The 20,461-nt window shown below is 34.9% G+C and overlaps 2 protein-coding genes across 5 annotated transcripts in view; one reads left to right on the forward strand and one right to left on the reverse strand.

Annotated features, from left to right (window-relative positions):
• The first annotated feature begins 580 nt into the window (after positions 1 to 580).
• Positions 581 to 17,122, forward strand: LOC129255016 (aspartate dehydrogenase domain-containing protein-like). Of its 4 annotated transcripts, none has more exons than XM_064107183.1 (10): positions 582 to 717; positions 1,162 to 1,267; positions 4,777 to 4,837; positions 5,583 to 5,718; positions 7,564 to 7,648; positions 8,671 to 8,814; positions 11,457 to 11,559; positions 13,048 to 13,168; positions 13,808 to 13,965; positions 15,173 to 17,122. In XM_064107183.1, exons 3-10 carry the CDS (start codon positions 4,792 to 4,794, stop codon positions 15,208 to 15,210), a joined length of 831 nt encoding a protein of 276 aa, XP_063963253.1. In that variant the 5' UTR covers positions 582 to 717; positions 1,162 to 1,267; positions 4,777 to 4,791; the 3' UTR covers positions 15,211 to 17,122. The 4 variants fall into 4 exon arrangements, with proteins under 4 accessions (XP_063963255.1, XP_063963253.1, XP_063963246.1 ...); XM_064107176.1 differs by having other exon boundaries at positions 591 to 717; positions 1,058 to 1,267; XM_064107185.1 differs by lacking the exon at positions 1,162 to 1,267 and having other exon boundaries at positions 581 to 948; positions 15,173 to 16,254.
• A 1,803-nt stretch (positions 17,123 to 18,925) lies between these two features.
• The window catches only part of LOC129253683 (fibropellin-1-like), a 28,852-nt gene continuing 27,316 nt past the window's right edge, over positions 18,926 to 20,461 (reverse strand). Inside the window, exons 27-28 of the mRNA XM_064107162.1 lie at positions 20,139 to 20,223; positions 18,926 to 19,682 (exon numbers count right to left, since the gene is read on the reverse strand). Of these exons, the coding sequence (XP_063963232.1) occupies positions 19,547 to 19,682; positions 20,139 to 20,223 (221 nt within the window). The 3' untranslated portion in view covers positions 18,926 to 19,546. The remainder of the gene's footprint in view (positions 19,683 to 20,138; positions 20,224 to 20,461) is intronic.

The following is a 20,461-nucleotide window of genomic DNA, read 5'->3' on the forward strand; positions in this document are numbered from 1 at the left end:
CGCAATATTTTGGGTCAATTTTCATGAATTATCGTTCTTTGAACATTAAAACATCATTATACAATGAAAGAAATAAGCAAAACTTAATTTTCAGACTTAGCTATGCAGTGGTAAGCTAGGATGCACCCCTCGTATACATAATGGACCCGTCACGAGTGTAGGTTTGCTCTTCGGACATCACTATCACAAAGAAAATCTCCTCTGATTTGATGATAAAAGTGCCCTATTTCCTTATTAACCAATCTCCGTGGTTCTTTCATGAGTATTTGCCTTACAATGTGCCCTTTATTGTAATCTGGGCGGAAATTCATGATACCACCACCCACCGATGTGACGACGGAAATAATCCACCCGGGTACTATAAAAATGTCCCCCAAACCCATTATCCCAATACATATTCCTGACTATGGATGGTTTCTAGTGATTTTAATGTAATAAAGTGCCATATTTCCCACCAATTGAATGTAAAAAAAATTATGGTCATCTGATAGAAGAAGTTGTTACCATTCATTTCAGGGGGGCGGAAATTCTATCTGAATCAACGCTTGTCCTTGATACACATTTGTTTGTGAAAAAAGGGTATAATGCAAGGGAATTCTGCGTGTTATAAGGGTGCGCGCGTGCAGCGAGGACCTTCTGTCCGCTAGTTTTCCATATGCATATTTGATTTTTTTTTAAATCAGATCCTATTAAACCGTATAAGCTTTACGGTAATAGGTAATTTATATGTTCTATTTCTTATTAAGTTATGATAAATCATTTAATTTGCGATTTTCGGTTTCTTTTATTCTGCGGGACGCACTGTATGTTTAGTCTGCTGGGCAAACCCTCACACTCGAGTTAAGGGTCTGAATGTGCAGCCTACTCGTGCCTGTACTGGAAGGCTGCAGTTTTGTATGTGCTAGTCTTTGCGTGGAGGCACACTTGTTGATCAACGTTCCAATCAGGGTATGTGCCTGCAGACTACTGTATGTTAGTACCATAGAGATATATTACTAGTTTGCGTTATTAGTATATGTCTATGGTTAGTACTGCGCTCCTATTCCTTTGCATACAGTTACATAATGCAGATCGCTGAACTGCGTTACCATTTTTCCAAATTGGCCACACATTCCCTACTTCTAAAACACTGAGCAATAAAATAATTATTGCTTATTTCAGTACCAGTCGCGGTACGCGCATTGCATTCAGTCCGGATGATCCCGATTTACCCACACGTATGGGCCATTGTGAGCTTCCGATTCAGAGAGAAAAATCCGAAGAATAGGTAAAACAGACAAATATATCTTAATTTTTCAATCGTTTCATAATATTCCTCAGGCATTTGATGACATTTAATCATATGATACCTTGCATTTACTGAAAATTCTTAAAATTTATTTCACCAGGATAGTCAGTACCGTATAAATGTACATGTGGGACTGAGGAGAAAGTAGTGCCACGGCGCCGAACCTAGTCAGGGCTAGACCTAGACCAAAAGCTTCGGTCTCTGTTATGTTGGTTGTTCAGCTGAACTCAGTTGGCTTCACTCACCAAATACAGAGACCGAAGTTCTAGCGCGATCTGTACAGGGGACTCAATGGCCATATGTTTATGTACTTAAGATTGGATAAAACGGGGAAGTGAATTTACGCGACAGCTGAGGTAAGTCACTGTTTTTGTTCCTTTTAACTTGATTTTTCTCAGTTTTTTGGCAATTAATGCCAAGAGGGAATATTAATTTGCATTTTGGTCGCGTTAATTTTCAAAAACTTTATTCATTAAAGACAAGAATTGAAGAGCCCAGACGGGGGGATTTTGCATTGCAAGTCCCCTAATGGTGGCTGCACGCTAGCGAGCCGTCTGTGTATGAGGAGAAATAAAATTTAAAAAATGTTAAAAAACTCCTCGAAACAGACGGCTGCCAGCTGTCTAGGCTAGACCTAACCCAGGGAGCTCCCGCCCTCGCAGCGGCCGGGAGCCCAGGGGCCGATTGCACGAAAGGGTCTTTCCAAGGACCGTCTTTTGTGTCGCCCATCTTTTATGATACGCCATGTGAAACGCATTTCAAATAAATTATCTGCAAATATATTTTATTTGTCCGTTAAAATAAACAAAATATTTTTTTATAAAATGATATGATATCTCATGAAATTGTATAAAATTTGATTTAAAAGCAAGCTTACGAATTTTATTTGTTTATCATAAATTTCAGAAACACCCCGCTTATAGCGCATCATAAAAGATGGGCGACACGAAAGACGGTCCTTGGAAAGACCCTTTCGTGCAATCGGCCCCAGGGGCCTGTTGCATGACGAGATGAGCGATACGTAGGAACGTCCTAGGACCATTCTTCCGAGATAGGAAGATTGGCGACAAATCAGCGCTTTCCGTTTCACGAAGGCAATTTTTCTTTCAAGTCCGCGACATCGTTTGATATCGATAGTATCGGGAAAATATTTAGTCTTCATCATCACCTGAACCTTTTATTTCGGATTGACGACTTTTCATAAAGTCATATATTTCAATAAAAGAGGATCAAATAATGTTTTATTTATTACTGATTGTAGAATTGATGTATGGAGCGTACTTTAAGAGGTAAAAAGAGAAAAAACTTTCAAGATTCACAAACATAACTGGATAAAATCGAAATTTTCATTATTTCCCTTATTTAGAACACGATGTCCTTTTGGAGACACCTTTCATTGATATTTCGACGAAAGAGACCCTTGTCCGACATAAAAATTGATTTAACTAAGTAATTTCGACATTTTATTAGTTCAATATACTGATTTTTGATGCATATATATAATGATGATTTTGCAAATTATGCGTTAATATGTTATCTGTTGAGGTAAAAATAGGGTTTGAATGGAGTAAACAAAATCAACAGTGTCTGATTGTATGAGACTAAAAAGGAAAATATGAGAGGCTGCCTGTGAAAAATCTAATTTATTTATTTTATTTGTCAGATATAACGCAAGAAATACAAATGTGAGTGTTTCGAGTATAAACATACCTCAGTTGCATGATGAGTAACCGAAGACAAGGAAACTATGAAAATTGCTGCAAACATGTCCAAGTGGATAAAGTAGTGCTTTGAAATAACAATTAAAACATAGAAAAAGGTGTGCAATCCGCAATGAAAAAATACTATTTACAGAAATAATGCTAAATATTACAATGATCATAAACGTTGGTCATCTTTAAAGTTGATCACTTAATTTATGGAAGCTTATATAAGAATATAGTTTAAGAATATAAGAAATATATATGTTCAACATTTCAAAGTTGAGGAGTAGAGACTACGTTATTGCTTCATAACATTACATAGGGGCCGAAAGGGGCCACCCTACGATTTAAAATGCGCCTCTCCGTATATGGACTTTCCATAATCTTTTCTTTAATGAACTAGCTTATCTTCATTTGTAATAATTGTGATGGATTCGTAAGCTATAGGCCAAATCTGTATCTTAAATTCAATTAGCTATTTTGTTAATGCAGACTCTTTTTTGTTTTGTTTCACTGTTTCACATCTCAATTAGTTAGCCCAAATCCGACAATTAATTTTCATTGATTAAAATTAATCTCAGCAAAAAATAATTAGGCCTATAATGAAAATGAAATAAAAATAAATGAATAATTTACCATGTTTAACATTTTAGTTTTGTATCGTGTTTTGTTTTAGCTGAAGGTTATAAACACGTTTCAGTTTACCTTACATCATTTCTTTTAATAATAATAATAATATAGGGTATTTATATTGCGCACATATCCACCTTGTTAGGTGCTCAAGGCGCTCCTATATTACCCGGCTAAGCTAGGCGTTCATAGCGCACACAGCTTTTTAAGGAATTAAAGAAATTTGTTGTTTAATTATCTATTAAAGCATGAGGGGTCAGAGAGATAGTGCCGCCCATTTCGATATTTCAAATAAAAATTAATGGAAATGGTGTGGGGATAGGACGGAGAATAAAAGAAAACATATTAAAAAAAAAAATATTTGGGCCTGCATTACCCCGGACATAATGCCCGGAGAAGTTAAAATGACATCTGTTTTTGGTCTTGCCGTGCAAAAAGACGACCTGAAATTGATGAAAACTAGCCCCCATATAAAAAATAACTTGGCGCCATCCCAGATAAAATGCATCAGTGTGCAACCCCAAAAAATGTTTAAAGGTGATATGTCAGTGTGGCTTGCCGTAAACGCATTTTCTCTCAATGCCGGCGGTGGCGGGCGGTGTGCAAAGAACATCATGCCTACGTAGGACATGTCTGGAGGTGTCTTTCCAAGGACCATTCTTTGTATCGCCCAAATCGGCTTTGTGAAACAGTTGAGCGATATCTCGTTCTTACGTAGAATGGCTCTACGAAAGACCCTTTCATGCAACAAGAGAAACTTAACAATGTTATGTGATTTCATTATTTTACATATCCCATTTTGATGAATTTTCAGTGTTCTGCTTGTTGAATTTTAAACCTTTTTGTTTGGGTGGACTTCTTCAAGATTATTTAAACATGAATTGAATTTTTGTAAAATAAAAAAAAATGATTTGCTTTTGTATCTCATATTCTTATCAGTAAGTGTGCCTTACTAATAGTGCTCTTGGACCTGTATATTAAGTGACCAACACCTTTATATTTCTTGCAATGAAAAGTAGGTTCTGTATTTGCTATATAGACTATGGTTACTGATCAGTCACTTGCAGTATTTGCAAAAGCTAACTAATTTCCTTTCAACAATATGGACCTGATGGTATTACATTTTGCATTGGATTTCTTTCCTTATTTTAAAAGAATTAATAACTTGCCATGGCATCAAGGAGACGAATTGGAATCGTTGGATTTGGCAAAATTGGTAAGAAAATTTATATTTTGTTGTTAGGTAATAATCAGCAGTAGATGGCTTATAATCAAGACTTGTTTTCAAGGTGTATCCGAATAGCACAAGCTGAATTACATGTAATGGCGCATCAGTGCAAAATTATTGTTTTGTAGTTATCTTAAAATAAAGATGAGTACATCATTAATCTTATTTCTTGAACGAATGTGATGATGTTAATTCCAGTAACATCTGGTGAATGCACCCCATGGTATTTTCTTGGTCCTGGTCGAGCTTGAAAAATTTTGGAAAAAAAACCCAAAGGGGAATAAAACCTTTGGAACAAGTGAGCTTGTGTGGAAACAGAAAAATTAATTAATAATTAAGTTCAAAGAAAGTTTGAGAAAAATCAGACAAATAATGAGAAAGTTATTCGACATTTGAATATTGCGCGTTTGCGATCACTAATGCTATGGAGATTCTCCCAGTGGCAATGCAACAAAGATGTCTGGATTTAATTGACTAATACAACTTAAAGTTGGTTTATTATCAAGAGTTCAATACCAGATAATGTGAAGTCTTGTGATTCAACATACCTGGCAATTATGCAGAATTAAACTTTCGAGAACATAGCATTGTTGTCTGTGACAAAATTAATTTGTGGGAGCTGGAGGGAAAATTCATTGATCTGTGTAAGTTGTATTAAACACTCCAAACTTGAGGAGTGGTGTAAAAACTTTGAATATTTGCTATTTCATTTTTTGTTTACCGGTACTTTCAGGTAAATACCTATTTGATAACATCAAGGACAGAGATGATTTTGAGATTGTGTTTGTGTGGAACCGGTCTATTTCAGCCATGGATGGGATTGTTCCACCTTCCCTAGTTCTGGAAGATTTAAGTAAATTTGCTACAAGGTATCTCAACTTTACCCTAATTCCAATTAGTTTTAAATATGTTAGCATCATTTTTGGATTACATTGGCTATGAAATATACAGCTACTTGATACCAAGTGATATTTAGAATGTAAATTCAATAAAGCCTTTATAAGACATTTTCCTGTCATTCCTTTCCCCCCCGCGGACGAGGTCCGAATTGAGCATTAAGCGTTGCCCCTGTCCGTTCTTTCCGTCCGTCCCCCCACTTGGTTCTGCGCAATAACTCGAAAAATATTTAATGGATTAAAAAAAATTTTGGTGTGTAGGTAGATGACACCAAAATACATGCTTAGTTTGAATTTGGAGTCCGCAGGTCAAAGGTCACAGCTCATTAGAAATGCAAGTTGATTTCTGCATGATAACTTATGAAATATTCAATAGATTTTTAAAAAATTGGGTGTGTAGGTACATGTAGATGACACCAAAATACAGGATAAGTTTGAATTCGGAGTCCGCAGGTCAAAGGTCACAGCTCATTATATAAGCGAGTTGGTTTCCGCATGATAACTTAGGAAATATTCACCAGATATTAAAAATGTTTGGTGTGTAGGTAGATTACACCAAAATACAGGCTAAATTTGAAATCGGAGTCCACAGGACAAAGATCAAAGCTCACAGCTCATTATATATTGTTTCCGCATGATAACTTTGAATATATTCACAAGATATTAAAAATGTTTGGTGTCTGGGTAGATGACACCAAAATACAGGCTAAGTTTGAAATCGGAGCCAAGGGTCACAGCTCATATCTCATGGTGCAAGTAGCTATATTGAAAAAATTGATGAGACAGCAAGACCACATTTCCATATGACACAATGAAGTGAGGGATTAACCACATCAAATGACCTGACTGTCATATCTTCTTTAGAGATTATTATGGAAAGGGTGAGTCTTTAGGTCAAAGGTCTACATTTGTTCATTATATATATGCATATTGGTTTCTGCACGATATTGAGTTCAATCATATTGAATGAATTTCTGATCGCGTTAAGTGGGGGCATCTGTGTCCTTTGGACACATCAAATTTCTAGTTGATCGTCTGTAAAGGGAGTGTAGGGTTGGGAATTTTTAAAACGGTAGGCCTATAAATCTCCCAAGCACAATCGCTTCATACATAGTCTATGTGCATAACATTCAACAAGCAAAAGTATACACAGACCTGTCAGACCTGATGCATGCATGTTAAAAATTCTCTTTCTTGACTGTTAAAATTAGAAGTTCTTAATATAAAATCCAACTTTTGTAATAAAATGAAAAAAAAAAAACCCCAGAAAAGCGAAAGAAATTGAAAAAAAGGAATAGGTAGTAAATGTTTACAAAGTGAAATCACAACATTAGGCTTATGACAAGTGGTAGGAACCACTTCCCAATGTATGTATAACATAGAAATTATCAGGAATTTGCGCTTTTCTTCTGTAGGCACCTTTTCCAATGGGATGGTATCACATTGATAGCACACTGAATGAAGGAGGGAAATCTGAGGAAAGTTTTGGAAATAAAGGATGGCATTGTAGCCATTTTGTTTTTACGACTAAGGCAAATATTAGTGAGCTCTTACACTACACCACAATTTTAAATCCCATGATATAGTGACGTTAGTAACTTGCAAAAAGTTGTAATTATTTGTCAGATTTTTATCAAATTTTTGCCTCCCTGTTCTGATTTTTCTTTTCAAAGAAATTTCCATTTTGATTAGAATCCCCCTTTTAAATGTCAATTCCTGCAATTTACATATGAATAGGCCATCCAGTATACATTTCTAGCCTTACTGCAACATTACTCATCTGTTCTGTGATGCTTTGATCTGTAATCTTTTTCACAGAAATGCTGACCTGATAATTGAAGTTGCCCATCCATGTATATCTGAAAAATATGGAGCAGATTTCGTAGCAAGTGCAGATTATTTTGTAAGTGATTATTTTGCAAGTCATAGTAAAAAATAATGATGGTTGTGTAATGGAAATCCCTTGAAAATTTGCATTCAATGTTTGTCACATAGATTACCATCTGTGTGCTAATTTTCTTTTTAAATATTGTTGTCAGATTCTTTTTGATAAGTGTAGTACAGGAACATGTCTCTATTTGAGTTTAGATTAAGAATTAATGTGGAATGGTTTGGGGTTTACTTTTTCATAGCATTAATTGTATTAAACTATTGGAAACTGGCTATTATAATATGCCTGTGGAGTTTAATAGTCTCCAGTGCTTTGAGTTCCCAGTTTACTGCATTACGAAAAATAGAGGGGGGGGGGGGGGATTTCAGGAAGGGCACAGTATTTGTAGAATTTCATGGGAAACATAATTTTTCATTCCCTAATATTTGAATTATGAAAAATACAGTGAAATTGCAAAATACAAATTATGAATATCAAAGAGTGTTTGCCAAGCTCTATCTGCATGAAAACTTACTCTTAAAGATTTGTTTTTTCGTAAATTCACAAAATTGCTCTTTGTAAAAGTCTCCAGAGATTATGAATGTAATGCTTAGAGCAACAAAGAATACAGAATTGGCATTTTAGAAAACTGCAACTGGGGTGTTTACTTACTGCCAAGCAGGTACATGCTACTATCTTTGTGCAGTACCCAATACGATTAAATACTTGTTGCAACATTTTGTTACAAAAAATCCACTCATTTTCAGTTCAAGTAAGGCAAGAATGTATTATGCACCCCTTATTAGGCACCAAAACATTACTTAGTGCTGCTTCTTTTAGTGGCACTCCTGTTATAAAGTGGATCTCATGCATTTATTATTGGGTTTTTTTGCGAGGACTAATGATGAAAACATGCTTGTGGGATATTTGTGTACTAAACGTGTGGCTCTGACTTTTGTTGAGGTGTCAAAAAAAAGAAGCAACTGTAACATTGTACTTTTAATTATTGTATAGCTTTTGGAATCACATAATTTTTTGTATTTTCTTTGTATTAGGTTGGTTCACCCACAGCCCTTGCAGATCTGCATGTTGAGAAGAAACTTCGTAATGGTGCCATTAAAAATGGCCTCTACATTCCAAGTGGTGCATTATGGGGAGGGCATGACATCCAAAAGATGGCTGACAGAGGAACCTTGCAGGTAGATGTCTGTTCATAGAATTGGACCTAAATGAGTGACATATCAAAACCAAGTTTTACATATCTCATTTCAAGCAGATTGTTGTCTTGATCAATATGTCGCCATTCTCAAGAAAATGGAGAGAAAATGTGACAGTGCTGGCCAAAAAAAGGGGGGAGGGGGCATGGCCTAAAAGTCCTGAACTGATTTGGAAAAAGCCTGAATTTTCTTACTTAAATACCTATTTGGCTGATTCTCGTGTCTATTATGTTAACTAGCCTGATAAATTCATTTTCATTGTCAAAAATGATCAAAATATTCTTTAAAAAATTGAATTGAGGTAAGTTTGGTTTGAACCCTCTAAAGGCTAAGATGCCATCATGTCCCCTACCTAAAAACAAATTCACGATTGAATTGAAAGCACTGCATGTCAAGCCAGGCCACTGAATGATTAAAATTGCTATCTTAGCCCATATGTGCACGTATATGAGGTCATACAGTGCGTCCCACAAAAAACGAAACCGAGATTTATGGATGATTTATCATAACTTAATCACAAATACAATAGACAAGTGACCTACCATTGTAATACTTAGAATCTCCTCTTTCATCTGAAATTACTTAAATTATTTCTCATTCACGCATGAGTGAGCAAAAACAATTTGAAGAGGGGATACCAAAAAGTCACTTGGCGGGCTGTATCTGGGTTTAAAAAAGAAAACCACATTTTTAAAAAGTACAGTATCTCCTCTTTAATTTGATACCTCAATTACAAAAAATGGTCAAGAAATAACAAAGTTCTGGTTATTTGAAATAAAGCATTAATTTTAGTAATTTCATAAAATGAAGAGGTTTTACAGGCTAGCGTTCCGAGTCACTCGACACTCCGTTTTGTTGACGATCAGCCATGCGTTAAGTCTTTTGTTAACCGTGCAATAGCTTCTGTGGGAAACCATTGAAAACACGTTTATTTAATGAAATTATGGAAATACAAGCATTGTTTCGAGGGAATTATAAGTGAATCTGTGATAAAGGTATCAAATAAAAGAGCAGATATTGAACTTTTTAGGCATGTGATTTTCCTTTCGAAATTCAGATACCCCCCGCCAAATGAGGTTTTGGTATCCTTTCTTCAAATTGTTTTTGCTCACTAATGCGTGAATGAGAAATAATCTAAGTAATTTCAGATGAAAGAGGAGATTCTAAGCTTTACAATGGTAGGTCACTTGTCTATTGTATTTGTGATTAAGTTATGATGAATCATTGATAAATCTCAGTTTCGTTTTTTGTGGGATGCACTGTATAATACTGTTATGGTACGACCAAATTCCATTTGATTTTGATGCGCAAAACAGAATTCAGGAAGTGGCCAGTAATGAAATGCAGTGGGTTCAATACCACTTCAAAATTTGATGAGGGGGGGGGGCATGATGATGGCCTCTTCTCCTTTAAAGGGTTTCAAACAAAAATGACCTTCCTTCAATTCTTTTTACATTATTTTAAACATTTTTGACAATGCCAATGGATCTATCAGGCTAATAAATATACCAATAGACACCTCTGAATCAGCCCAATACACCTTAAAATAAGAAAATTTGAACTTTTCCCATTCTCAACAAGCAATGACTCACCACTTTTTAAGCCACTCTCCCTCATTGTTTTTTTGCCCACACTGCTCCATTTTCACCTGATTTTCTTTAAAGGTGTCACATCAATCAGGACCACAAGCTGCTTCTTTACTCCTCTTATAGCCCTTCTCTACTGTTAAGCAGGAATGTTATTTTGCTGAGACCATCAGAACAGGAATCAAACATGAAGATGATGTATACATAAATTTATTTATTTATTCAAAACGGTTTATTACAACAAGGGTGTAATAATAGCGGCTGGAAAGCCGAATTGCATAACCCTTTCCATACATTTACCTAAAAATACATTCAATACAAATAAAACTGCTCAATTTACACAAATTCTACATCATAAGAAACATTAAAACACAGGAAGGATGTTTATTATGTTGGGGACGTATGTTTAAATTATGACATACATCCCCATAAACCAAAATTGAAAATACATGCGGCCAAAGTAAAAACAATAAAATAATGCAAAAAGACCCTAGCTCTCAGAATGAATCTGTTACTGTGTTTACTGATTTATTTTCTTTCATGATTGGCTTCTAATTTATAACATATACTGTTATCTTAATTTCCAAATTCAGATACATCTGCTCCATGTATAATGCCATTATGAGAGCTTTGATGTAAATTATGATTTTTTTAGGGGGGTGGGATGGGGAATGGGCTGTTGAAAAGATCATATGTTCATTATTCAGAATTTGTTGTTTAGTGTAGGTGTAAGGCAATTCTTTCTTGAATCTAATTGAATGGTATTTTTTTTACATCTTCATTAACAACAGAAATATACACAGCACAACTAACAACACTCCGTGAAAAAAAAATACCATGAACCTTACACAATAAATCAAACTGAGACCACATATTAAATGTTCATCACATGAACAACATTGGAAATACACAGTTCTGCTAGACTATGACAAACAGGAAATAAGATGATGACATTTCTTCTGTTTTGTTGTCTGTGCATAAGAACAGTTTCATAGATAGATGGCAAATAATAAATGCTGTGCTTTTTATTATTATCAGGGGCTGAAAATCACGATGACGAAGCATCCTGATGCATTCCGTTTGGAAAGTCCACTAAAGGAAGTCAATGAATCAGTTCAAGAACCAACTGTGTTATATGATGGTGAGTGGAATAATCATTGTAGATGATGGCTTCTTGTTTAAGTTCATAATTTGTATTGAAGTCTAGAATCTTATAGTCCAAGGTGCCAATACATAGATTTTTAAAATGAGATATAATTTGTAATTGATTGGCAATAACCCTTTCGTCGTCTGTCCACAATTTCAAAATGCATTTTCTTCGTCATTTCAAGTCCAATTTCAATTCTGTTTGCTTTATATGATAGCACTAGGTGGGGGATTCAAAACTTCTACAACGAATTTTAATTTATACACATTTTTTAAAATTCACAAAAATGCTTCTCCTTTATTTGTTGAACGATTTTGATTTTTTGCTTCCTTCTGGTAGAGCTTCATGAGGTTCACCAAACTTTTACACAGAATTGTGAATTTTTTTTGTAGAAAATTATTTATGCTAATTTATGCAAAATTTATTCATAAATCACAGAATATGCCTCTTTAATTGTTGACCGATTTTGATTTTTTTTTCTTCCATCTGGTAGAGCTGCATGAGGTTCACCAAACTTGTACACATAATTTTGAAATTTTGTTTGAAAATTATTTATGCAAATTTATGTAAAATTTATTCATAATCACAAAAAATGTTTCTTCTGTAATTTGTTGATCAATTTTGATTTTTTTTTCATCCATCTGGTAGAGCTACATGAGGGTCACCAAACTTCCACACAGAATTTTGACATTTTGACTAGAAAATTATTTATGCTAATTTTTGCAAAATTTATTCATAAATCACAAAAAATTATTTTTCTCCTTCATTTGTTTATTCAATTTCAATTTTGTTTGCTTTATATGATAGCTCTAGGTGGGGATACAAAATTTCTACACAGAATTTTGAAACCCATTAAATATGCTAATTTATGCGCATTTTTAAAAATTCACACAAAATTATTCTCCTTCTTTATTTGTTGACCGATTTGATTTTTTTGCTTTCATCTGGAAGAGCTTCATGAGGTTCACAAAACTTCTACACAGAATTGTGAAATTTTGACCAGAAAATTATGCTAATTTATACGAAATTTATTCATAAATCACAAAAAATGCTTCTCTGTAATTTCTTCATCAATTTCAATTCTGTTTCCTCAATTTATATCACCAATTTAATTTACTACAGTGTTTACTGGGCTGAAATTAAATATTGTGTTAGATTTCGTTGCAAGATGCTGGATGAGCTGCACATCATTGATGTGCTATTTTTATTTTATTTTTTTATTTACTCATACCCCAGCAGTATAAAGAAGAATTACTCTTTCAGGTAATTTGATTATCTAATTATAACTTTTTTGAGAACCAAATTTTCATTTTGGATATTTACTATTTCCAAGCAACTTATTGTTGGCTTTGGGGTGGCTGGTCACATGTTTTGTAATTAAAGGGAAAGAAGGGGGAGGTAAGGTAAAGGGGAAATATGAATATATGATGTATGAGCTCTCTTTGTATTTTTCAATATAAACATATTTGTTTTATTGATCAGGTCCTGTGAAAGACCTCTGTCCTCTTGCTCCTAACAATGTCAACACAATGGCTGCTGCATGTATGATGGCACATAACCTTGGTTTTGAGAAGGTCCAAGGATGTATCACTTCAGATCCCAAGTAAGATATGACTGCTAGAGGAGATGGTTGAAACCATGGTTCCTGAATGCATCAAAATGGTCATATTCGCATAACTGAGGGGACCATATTTTCACCAAGCCTCTAACAGCTGTATATTTGGTTTATATCTGTCAGCAATATTAACTACAACAGATAGGAAATACATTTGAATGAATAACGATAAGGAATCCCAGGCTTTGAGCAAGATGAAAATGTCATAAATTATCAACAAATTTGATAAAAGTTATTGGTCACCTCATGCACATGCACTTTCATGAACAACAAGCTCTATGTCATGTGTATGATTGTATTCCCAATCCACCTTTCACAGCTCATCAGGTACTATTCTGGGCTTGCTGAATGAAATTATGTCATGGTTAGGTCTCAAATCCATGGCCCTCTGTTTCACAGTCCGGAGACTAATCTGCTGGACCACAATGCTCAGTAATCATTTGGACTTATCTCACAAAAACTTTTTAAATGGCAATCTATGATTTAATTGAAGATTGAAAAATTTGTCATAGATTTATAGCATTCATATCATAAACATGCAACATGAATTAGGATCGATTTACCTTTGAAAATGTATTATAGTCATTTAAAGTATTTGTTAGACTATTGTTTCTGCTTAATTTCCAGTGCCCGTGACTATCATCTGATTCAGATTGATGTTATTGGACCTGGGGATGTGAGTGCTGGGAAAGCCTTCACAGTCTCTACGACAAGAAAAAGCCCAGCAACATACAAGGCCGTCACCAGTAATGCGACTTATGTTTCTTTCTTCAGTAGTGTATTAAGTGAGTATTTTCATCTAATGCTTGATATATACAAAAGTAATTTTCAACAAAGGAAGCATAAAATTAAATTTTGACATTTATAAATTTGATGCTTGGTGGCCATTACTTAGTGTTTATGACTGGTACTCTTCAAATATATAGGACCGAATCCACAAAGGTTGTTTTTAAAACCATCTGTTGAACCCATGGTTTATGCAGATTTCCTGTATAAATTATGCTTATTTACCACATATAGTAAAATGTCCCATGCTGATGCACGCTTTAGTCACAGTGTGCCAAATTGACGCCTGTTGCCATGGTTACACTTTTTATTTACGAGTCCACTGTTTTGAATTAATGAGTCCACTCGTGAATGAAATAGTGTACTTAACCATGACAACAGGCGTCAATTTGGCGCACTGTGACAAAAGCACGCATCAGCCTTGGAAATTTTTTGATATACGTGGTAAATAAGCGTAATTTATACAGGAAATCTGAAGGTGACATCATTATTTTGATAGAACAATAGGGGCATTATAGAGTTACACAGAACTGGGGAGCATTTCGTCAACCTTTTGTCTGATAAGTTGTTTGATCCGACATCTTTTCTTAAGTTTGATTGGCTGAGAAGCACTTTTTCTATGGATAAAAAAATGTCTGACAAGTCCATTGATGAAAATGCTCCCCATATTTCTTGTTTGATACTCTTCTTCCATCTTCCTTCCCATTTCTCCTTTCTTTTTTTTAACTACTTGATAAATCAAGGAGGGAGGGATGGGGGGGGGGGGAAGTTTGTGATTACAGAGCTCATGGCTTCCTGATGCTGTATAGGCCAGAGTTATTGTAGTTTGCTAGGTAAGCTGGCATTAAGAAAAAAAGTGCAAAGAAACTGGCTGGCAAATTGAATCATGGAAAGTTGGTAGTAAAACTGCGAAAACAATACATGCACATCTCAAAATCCTTTCGGTTTCCCATATCAGGCCCCCAAAACAATGTTCAAGGAGTGGTGGCTAAATAAGCAAAGATAATTCTAGAGTAATGCATGTTTTCATATGTAGCACAGAGTGGAGATGAATTATTTCACTGTGGTCCTGCATAGAGTGAGTGGGTCAGATATACATGGAATTGCTCTGGCCTGACCTTATTTGCATGAGAGCTTTGCTTATTTCCACATTGATCAATCTCAATTGCTTATCCCATTTTTTCTCAATCTCCTTTTTTTCTTTAGGGGCAAGAGGACAAGGGGCTGGTGTTCATCTCTGTTAAGGTGTGATTTCTTTCAGCATTTCAATCCTGCCTACCAACCAACATTCCAATCTTCTGTGGGAATGACAATCTTTGACTGCACATTGAACGATGTGACAATAAATGACTTTACCCAACTTGTTTGTTACATCGCCAGTGAATGATATCTCACACCATCATATGATATGTCACCCCTTGAGACTTTAATGTGGAAATGGAAAGGCAAGTAATTTATTGCTAGCCCCACTTTAATACTGCAGTACCCTTCTAAGTAAAATGTTTATGGGGCCAATATTTGGCTAATCAGTTCTTTGGTCTAGTCACAGTGTGTTGCATGAAATCCCTTTTTTAGAATATCGTTTAAAATCTTGTCTTGTATCTTTGCACCGGAGATGGTGGTTTTGGATTATGCCTTCATTAATCATGTATGAATAGGCGTAAACAAAATCTTGCTATGGATACTTCCTGAAAAGAAAAGGGAAGTAGTAAATATTTCCCTCTTAAATTCTTGATCAGATGTGTCCAGAAATCCCCTTCAATTTAGATGAAGACCCAAATTAAATTTTCAGTGAAGCAAAATGACCGCAAATCTGCGATTATAACAACATTTTTAACTGTAGCCTGCCAAGTTTCTTTTTAGCCCTTCCTCTAGTCCCGCCATAATGTAGGTCATGTCTTTAGATCATAGACGGATTACACCGACCATTACTCAAAGTGTCCTAAAATAGAGGTTTCAGTACAAATGAGCAGTGTTTTGTCATGCAATGAGTAAGATTAGATGTGTCACATTTGAGGATGTGAATTGATTATGTATGCAGAATGGGGAAAAATAAATTTTCATTGTTGGTATGAATATGTGCAGAAACCTCTTCATGTTAATCTAAGAATACTGGAGTGTAGCATAGATTTAATCTTCAATGTTATGCACCATAAGTGTATTTTATATTATGAGCTGCAGAAGTCTATTATTTGAAATCAGTATTATCACATATGATGGAGAATGTTGTCTTATTTTTGTAACTGTTGTAAATAATAGTAAAAAAAAAAAAAAATGTACATTGCCAATAGTATAGTTCTGTGTGTATCATGATTCTTTTTTAAATTCGAGAATTCCTTTCTCAGCAAATTGATACAAATTGTTTTACAACACACATGTATCCAGAATTTCAATGGACCTACAGCTCGGTAAGTTATTCAATGATTCAAGCCATTTACATTATATACATTCACAACCTTGCATCTTTTCATTAGAAAAAAAATATTCACATTTCATTTCTTTAATTCTTCAATTCTTTATTTTCTCAAATCTCTACCAACATATTTTCTGTTAGACATTAGAGGATAAGTAAAAAGAAAATAGAATCAATTTAAAATACAATGTATATACATTCATTCTTTGTAGGAAACTTAAACAAGTAAATGATACAACTTTGTTCTCATTGCAAACGTAATGAAATAGAAAAGTGTATTTACTACTGCTTCTGCCAAAGTACTTTATAAGATGTAGATAATTTTGTAAGCAATACTCTTCATATAAAGTAATCATATTTCAATTCATTTAGATTAAATCAGATATATATATATACAGTGCGTCCCAAAAAAAACTATACACTTTTGAAATGGCTGCCAAATAAAAAATATAGCACTTTGGGGGAAATAACTCATAGATATGGAAAGCCAATAACGTCAACTTTCAAGTGACACCAAAAAGTTGGAAAACTATTTATGCTTGAGCGAGCACTGCCCACTGAAACAAAGGGTATGAAAATTAGGGTGGGCCGGAATTAGCCTTCCAATTTCTTTCAGGTTTTTTGTTTGGTACTTGCAAAGTTGAGGGTTATTTGGTGAATTAAAGATCAGTTGTGATCAGTTTGTTGTTTTTGAAAATTTAATGCGTTACTAAATTGAATTTATTACATTGAAATTTAATGCATGGGTGATCGTGAATTGCAATTTTTAGTGCAGCATTTTGTCTTTATCATGTGGATCTAAACAGTGTGTTTATGAAAGTCAGGAGAAGAGGGGGTAATATGACTTAGGTGGGTGAAGTACGTTGATGGGATAAAGGTCAACATAACATTTAGCAACCCCTCCCTCAATCTCAACCCCCGCCCCCCCCGCTTCTCTCCTCCTCGGAAACTAAGCTCGGCTAGGCTGGGCAGGAATTAGCCTTACAGTTTGTTTGAGTGGTTAGTCCTTGCGAACTTGCTAAGCTAAATTAATGAGTGAGATAAGTTTTGGTTTCTTAGGCAAATTTCATGAGTTACTAAATTGAAATTTAATGCATGAGTGAACAGGAATTGAAATTTTAGTGTAGCATATTCATCTATTCATCTTGTGGACCTCAGAAGTGTGTTCGTGAGAGTCAGAGTAATGTGATGGTACCTGTTACAAGCAAGAGGGCGAGATATGCTAAGACTTGGTTAAAAGGGCATTCCTCTTCTTTTTGTCCTTTTACAAATTAAAAGTCATAATTATGTACCCTCCCCTCTCCACCTCCATTTCCCAGCCCCCCCTCTCTGTCTCACTTCCTGGATTGTAGCCTATTCAAAACTAAGCTGCCAAGTGATAGATGGCTGATGGTCACTTTTTTATTGAATTATTACCAAGAAATTTAATGATTATGATGATTAATGAAATAATTTATTGAAAAAAAACTGAATGTTTGATTGATCACATTGCACATTGAATGAGTTGATTTACTGATAAATTGTTGATGAAATGATTGAAAGGAAAAAGTTGATGCCCCAATTCAGAATTAATCATTAAATCAACATTCCGCTCTGGACTTCACGCGTACATGACAATAGCCATCAGTCTCTCAACAGGAGGGGAGGGCGGGAAAGAGAGAGGGGGCGGGGGCTGAATGTTCTGTTGACACTTATTCCATCAACCTACTTCTCCCACTTAAGTCCTATCTCATCCCCTATTCTCCCGACTCCCATCATGAACACACTGCTGAGATCCACATGATAAAGTTGAAATGCTGCCCAAAAAGAGATCCAAATGATAAAGTTGAAATGCTGACCCCAAAGTGTAATTTGTGTTCACTCATGCATTAAAGTTCAATTTAATAATTTATAAAATTTGCATAAGCAACCAAAACTGGTCACGGTTGATCATTAATTTATCACAACGCCCTTAACTTTGCAAGTTCGAAAGGATTTGCCTCTTAAAAACTGACATAAATTGGAAGGCTAATTCCAGCCCACCCTAATTTTCATACCCTTTGTTTCAGTGGGCAGTGCTCGCTCAAGCATGAAAAGTTTTCCAAGTTTTTGGTGTCAATTGAAAGTTGACTTTATTGGCTTTCCATATATGTAAGTCTTTTTCCCCAAAATGTTATATTTTTTATTTGGCAGCCATTTCAAAAGTGTATAGTTTTTTTTGGGACGCACTGTATATATATATATATATGCATACATCCTACGTAAGGGCGAAGTCTATGAATGGGTTTATTCCGTTATAATACGCATTTAGACGTTAAGTCGAAGGTAGAGGGTGTTAAGGCGCATTGCGAATATTGAAAGACAAAAAAAAATTCGCCTTAACTGCAGATGTAGAAAGAAATATATTTACATAATTAATCTCCTAGCTAGTTGGCTGCTATAATTTTTTCTTGATTTCCAATTATATATAAAAATGACATGACAACCTGTAAGTGGAATGGCAATACATGTAAATTACACTTCTACTAATTTACACATTTTAAAAATAAAAGTATGCAACAGTATTAAATTAAAAATCATTTAATTGGCATAGAGAGAAAGGGATATAATGAAAATGGCTATCTAACTGAATTCCAGATAGTATCAGAGTAAATATTAATTTCCATGAATTAGAAGATCACTAGTATGTGTGAATGCAGTATTCAACAAACACTTCATTCGTGTTTGGCAATAACTACCTTATGGCATTGATGAAATAATGATAAAAGATAAATATATTGGTAGCAATAATAATGATAATCGTAATAATAATAAAATTAATAAAGTTTTGCTTAATTTCACAAAACAATTATATGCACATCCTGGTCGGTATGAAAATGAGGAGACTGGTGACTAAACAATTTAGAAATTACTCATTATGACGCCACAATACATGACAATGGAAAATAAGATTATTATGATTTCTATATTGATAATAATGATAGTAGTAATATAAGCTTGCTTAGAAGATATTTCTTTTAGATAAGGATCAACCTCAGATCTTTAGATCTGGAGCAATCAACTTTGACTGCATATGTACAGTATAGTATTAGACAAGACAGATCTTGTGTATATTCTCACAATGGAAATAAAATTGATACAAATTAAATTGTATTTTAATGAATGAAAAGGTGCTATATTCGTTGTCTTTACGATAAGACATAAATATCCTCTCCCCTTGCTCGGTTTGTTTCCTGCATCTCAAGATCTAACACTGGACGGTCTTGGATGGCGTAGGGTGTGGCGATCATCGACAGGGGGTCCTTCTTTTTTTTAATGTCTTTTCTAGAATGAGAGTAAAAAGAAAACACTATCAAGGAAATGTTCCTGTAAATAGGGCTTTCAAATTTTATTTGCTGCCCAAATTGATAGGAAATACTACCTACACCATGGGCATTGATTACTCGATACCAATATACAAGAGCAAAGGAGTGATGATCATATTATAGGGGAGGACAGAAAAAATGTCCATGGCGCAAGAGACAGTAAAAGTTGGAAAATGCAGACTGAAATGAAAGAATGGTTGCATGGCTTAAATTTAACTTTCCGATCAGTGCATATTTTGCTTACAGAGATACAATTTTACAGTTTCTCATCTAATCACCCTGAAAAAAGGGTAAACAAAGAGGTTTATTATAAGGCACATACGAGTCATTTGGAGAGAGAGCAAACTTATAAGTAGATCCCTGCAGAACAATATTAACATTAGCAAATAATTAGATTGATCAGAAGTTCACTTACTGGAGTCGTATGCAAACTGCCACCCAAATGATTACACTGATCAGTATGAGCAGTGCAAACCCAGCTGATATAGCAGCTACTTGCTCTGGAGAGTAATGAAAAGTGGTCAGGGAAGGAAAGGAATAAGAGGAGAGAAGTTAGGAGGAAGGAGAAAAAGATGAGAGAAATAGAATAATGATTACAGGGTATATATGAATGATTAATTAATCTTAATGCTATATGTCAACTTGAATGATACCAGGGGAGTGTTTCATCAACATTTTCATCCGACAAGTTGTCAGATCTGACATCTTTCTCTGATGTTGATTGGCTGAGAGGTACTG

This window comes from Lytechinus pictus, chromosome 2 (assembly GCF_037042905.1).
Source record: "Lytechinus pictus isolate F3 Inbred chromosome 2, Lp3.0, whole genome shotgun sequence".
NCBI lineage: Eukaryota > Metazoa > Echinodermata > Echinoidea > Temnopleuroida > Toxopneustidae > Lytechinus > Lytechinus pictus.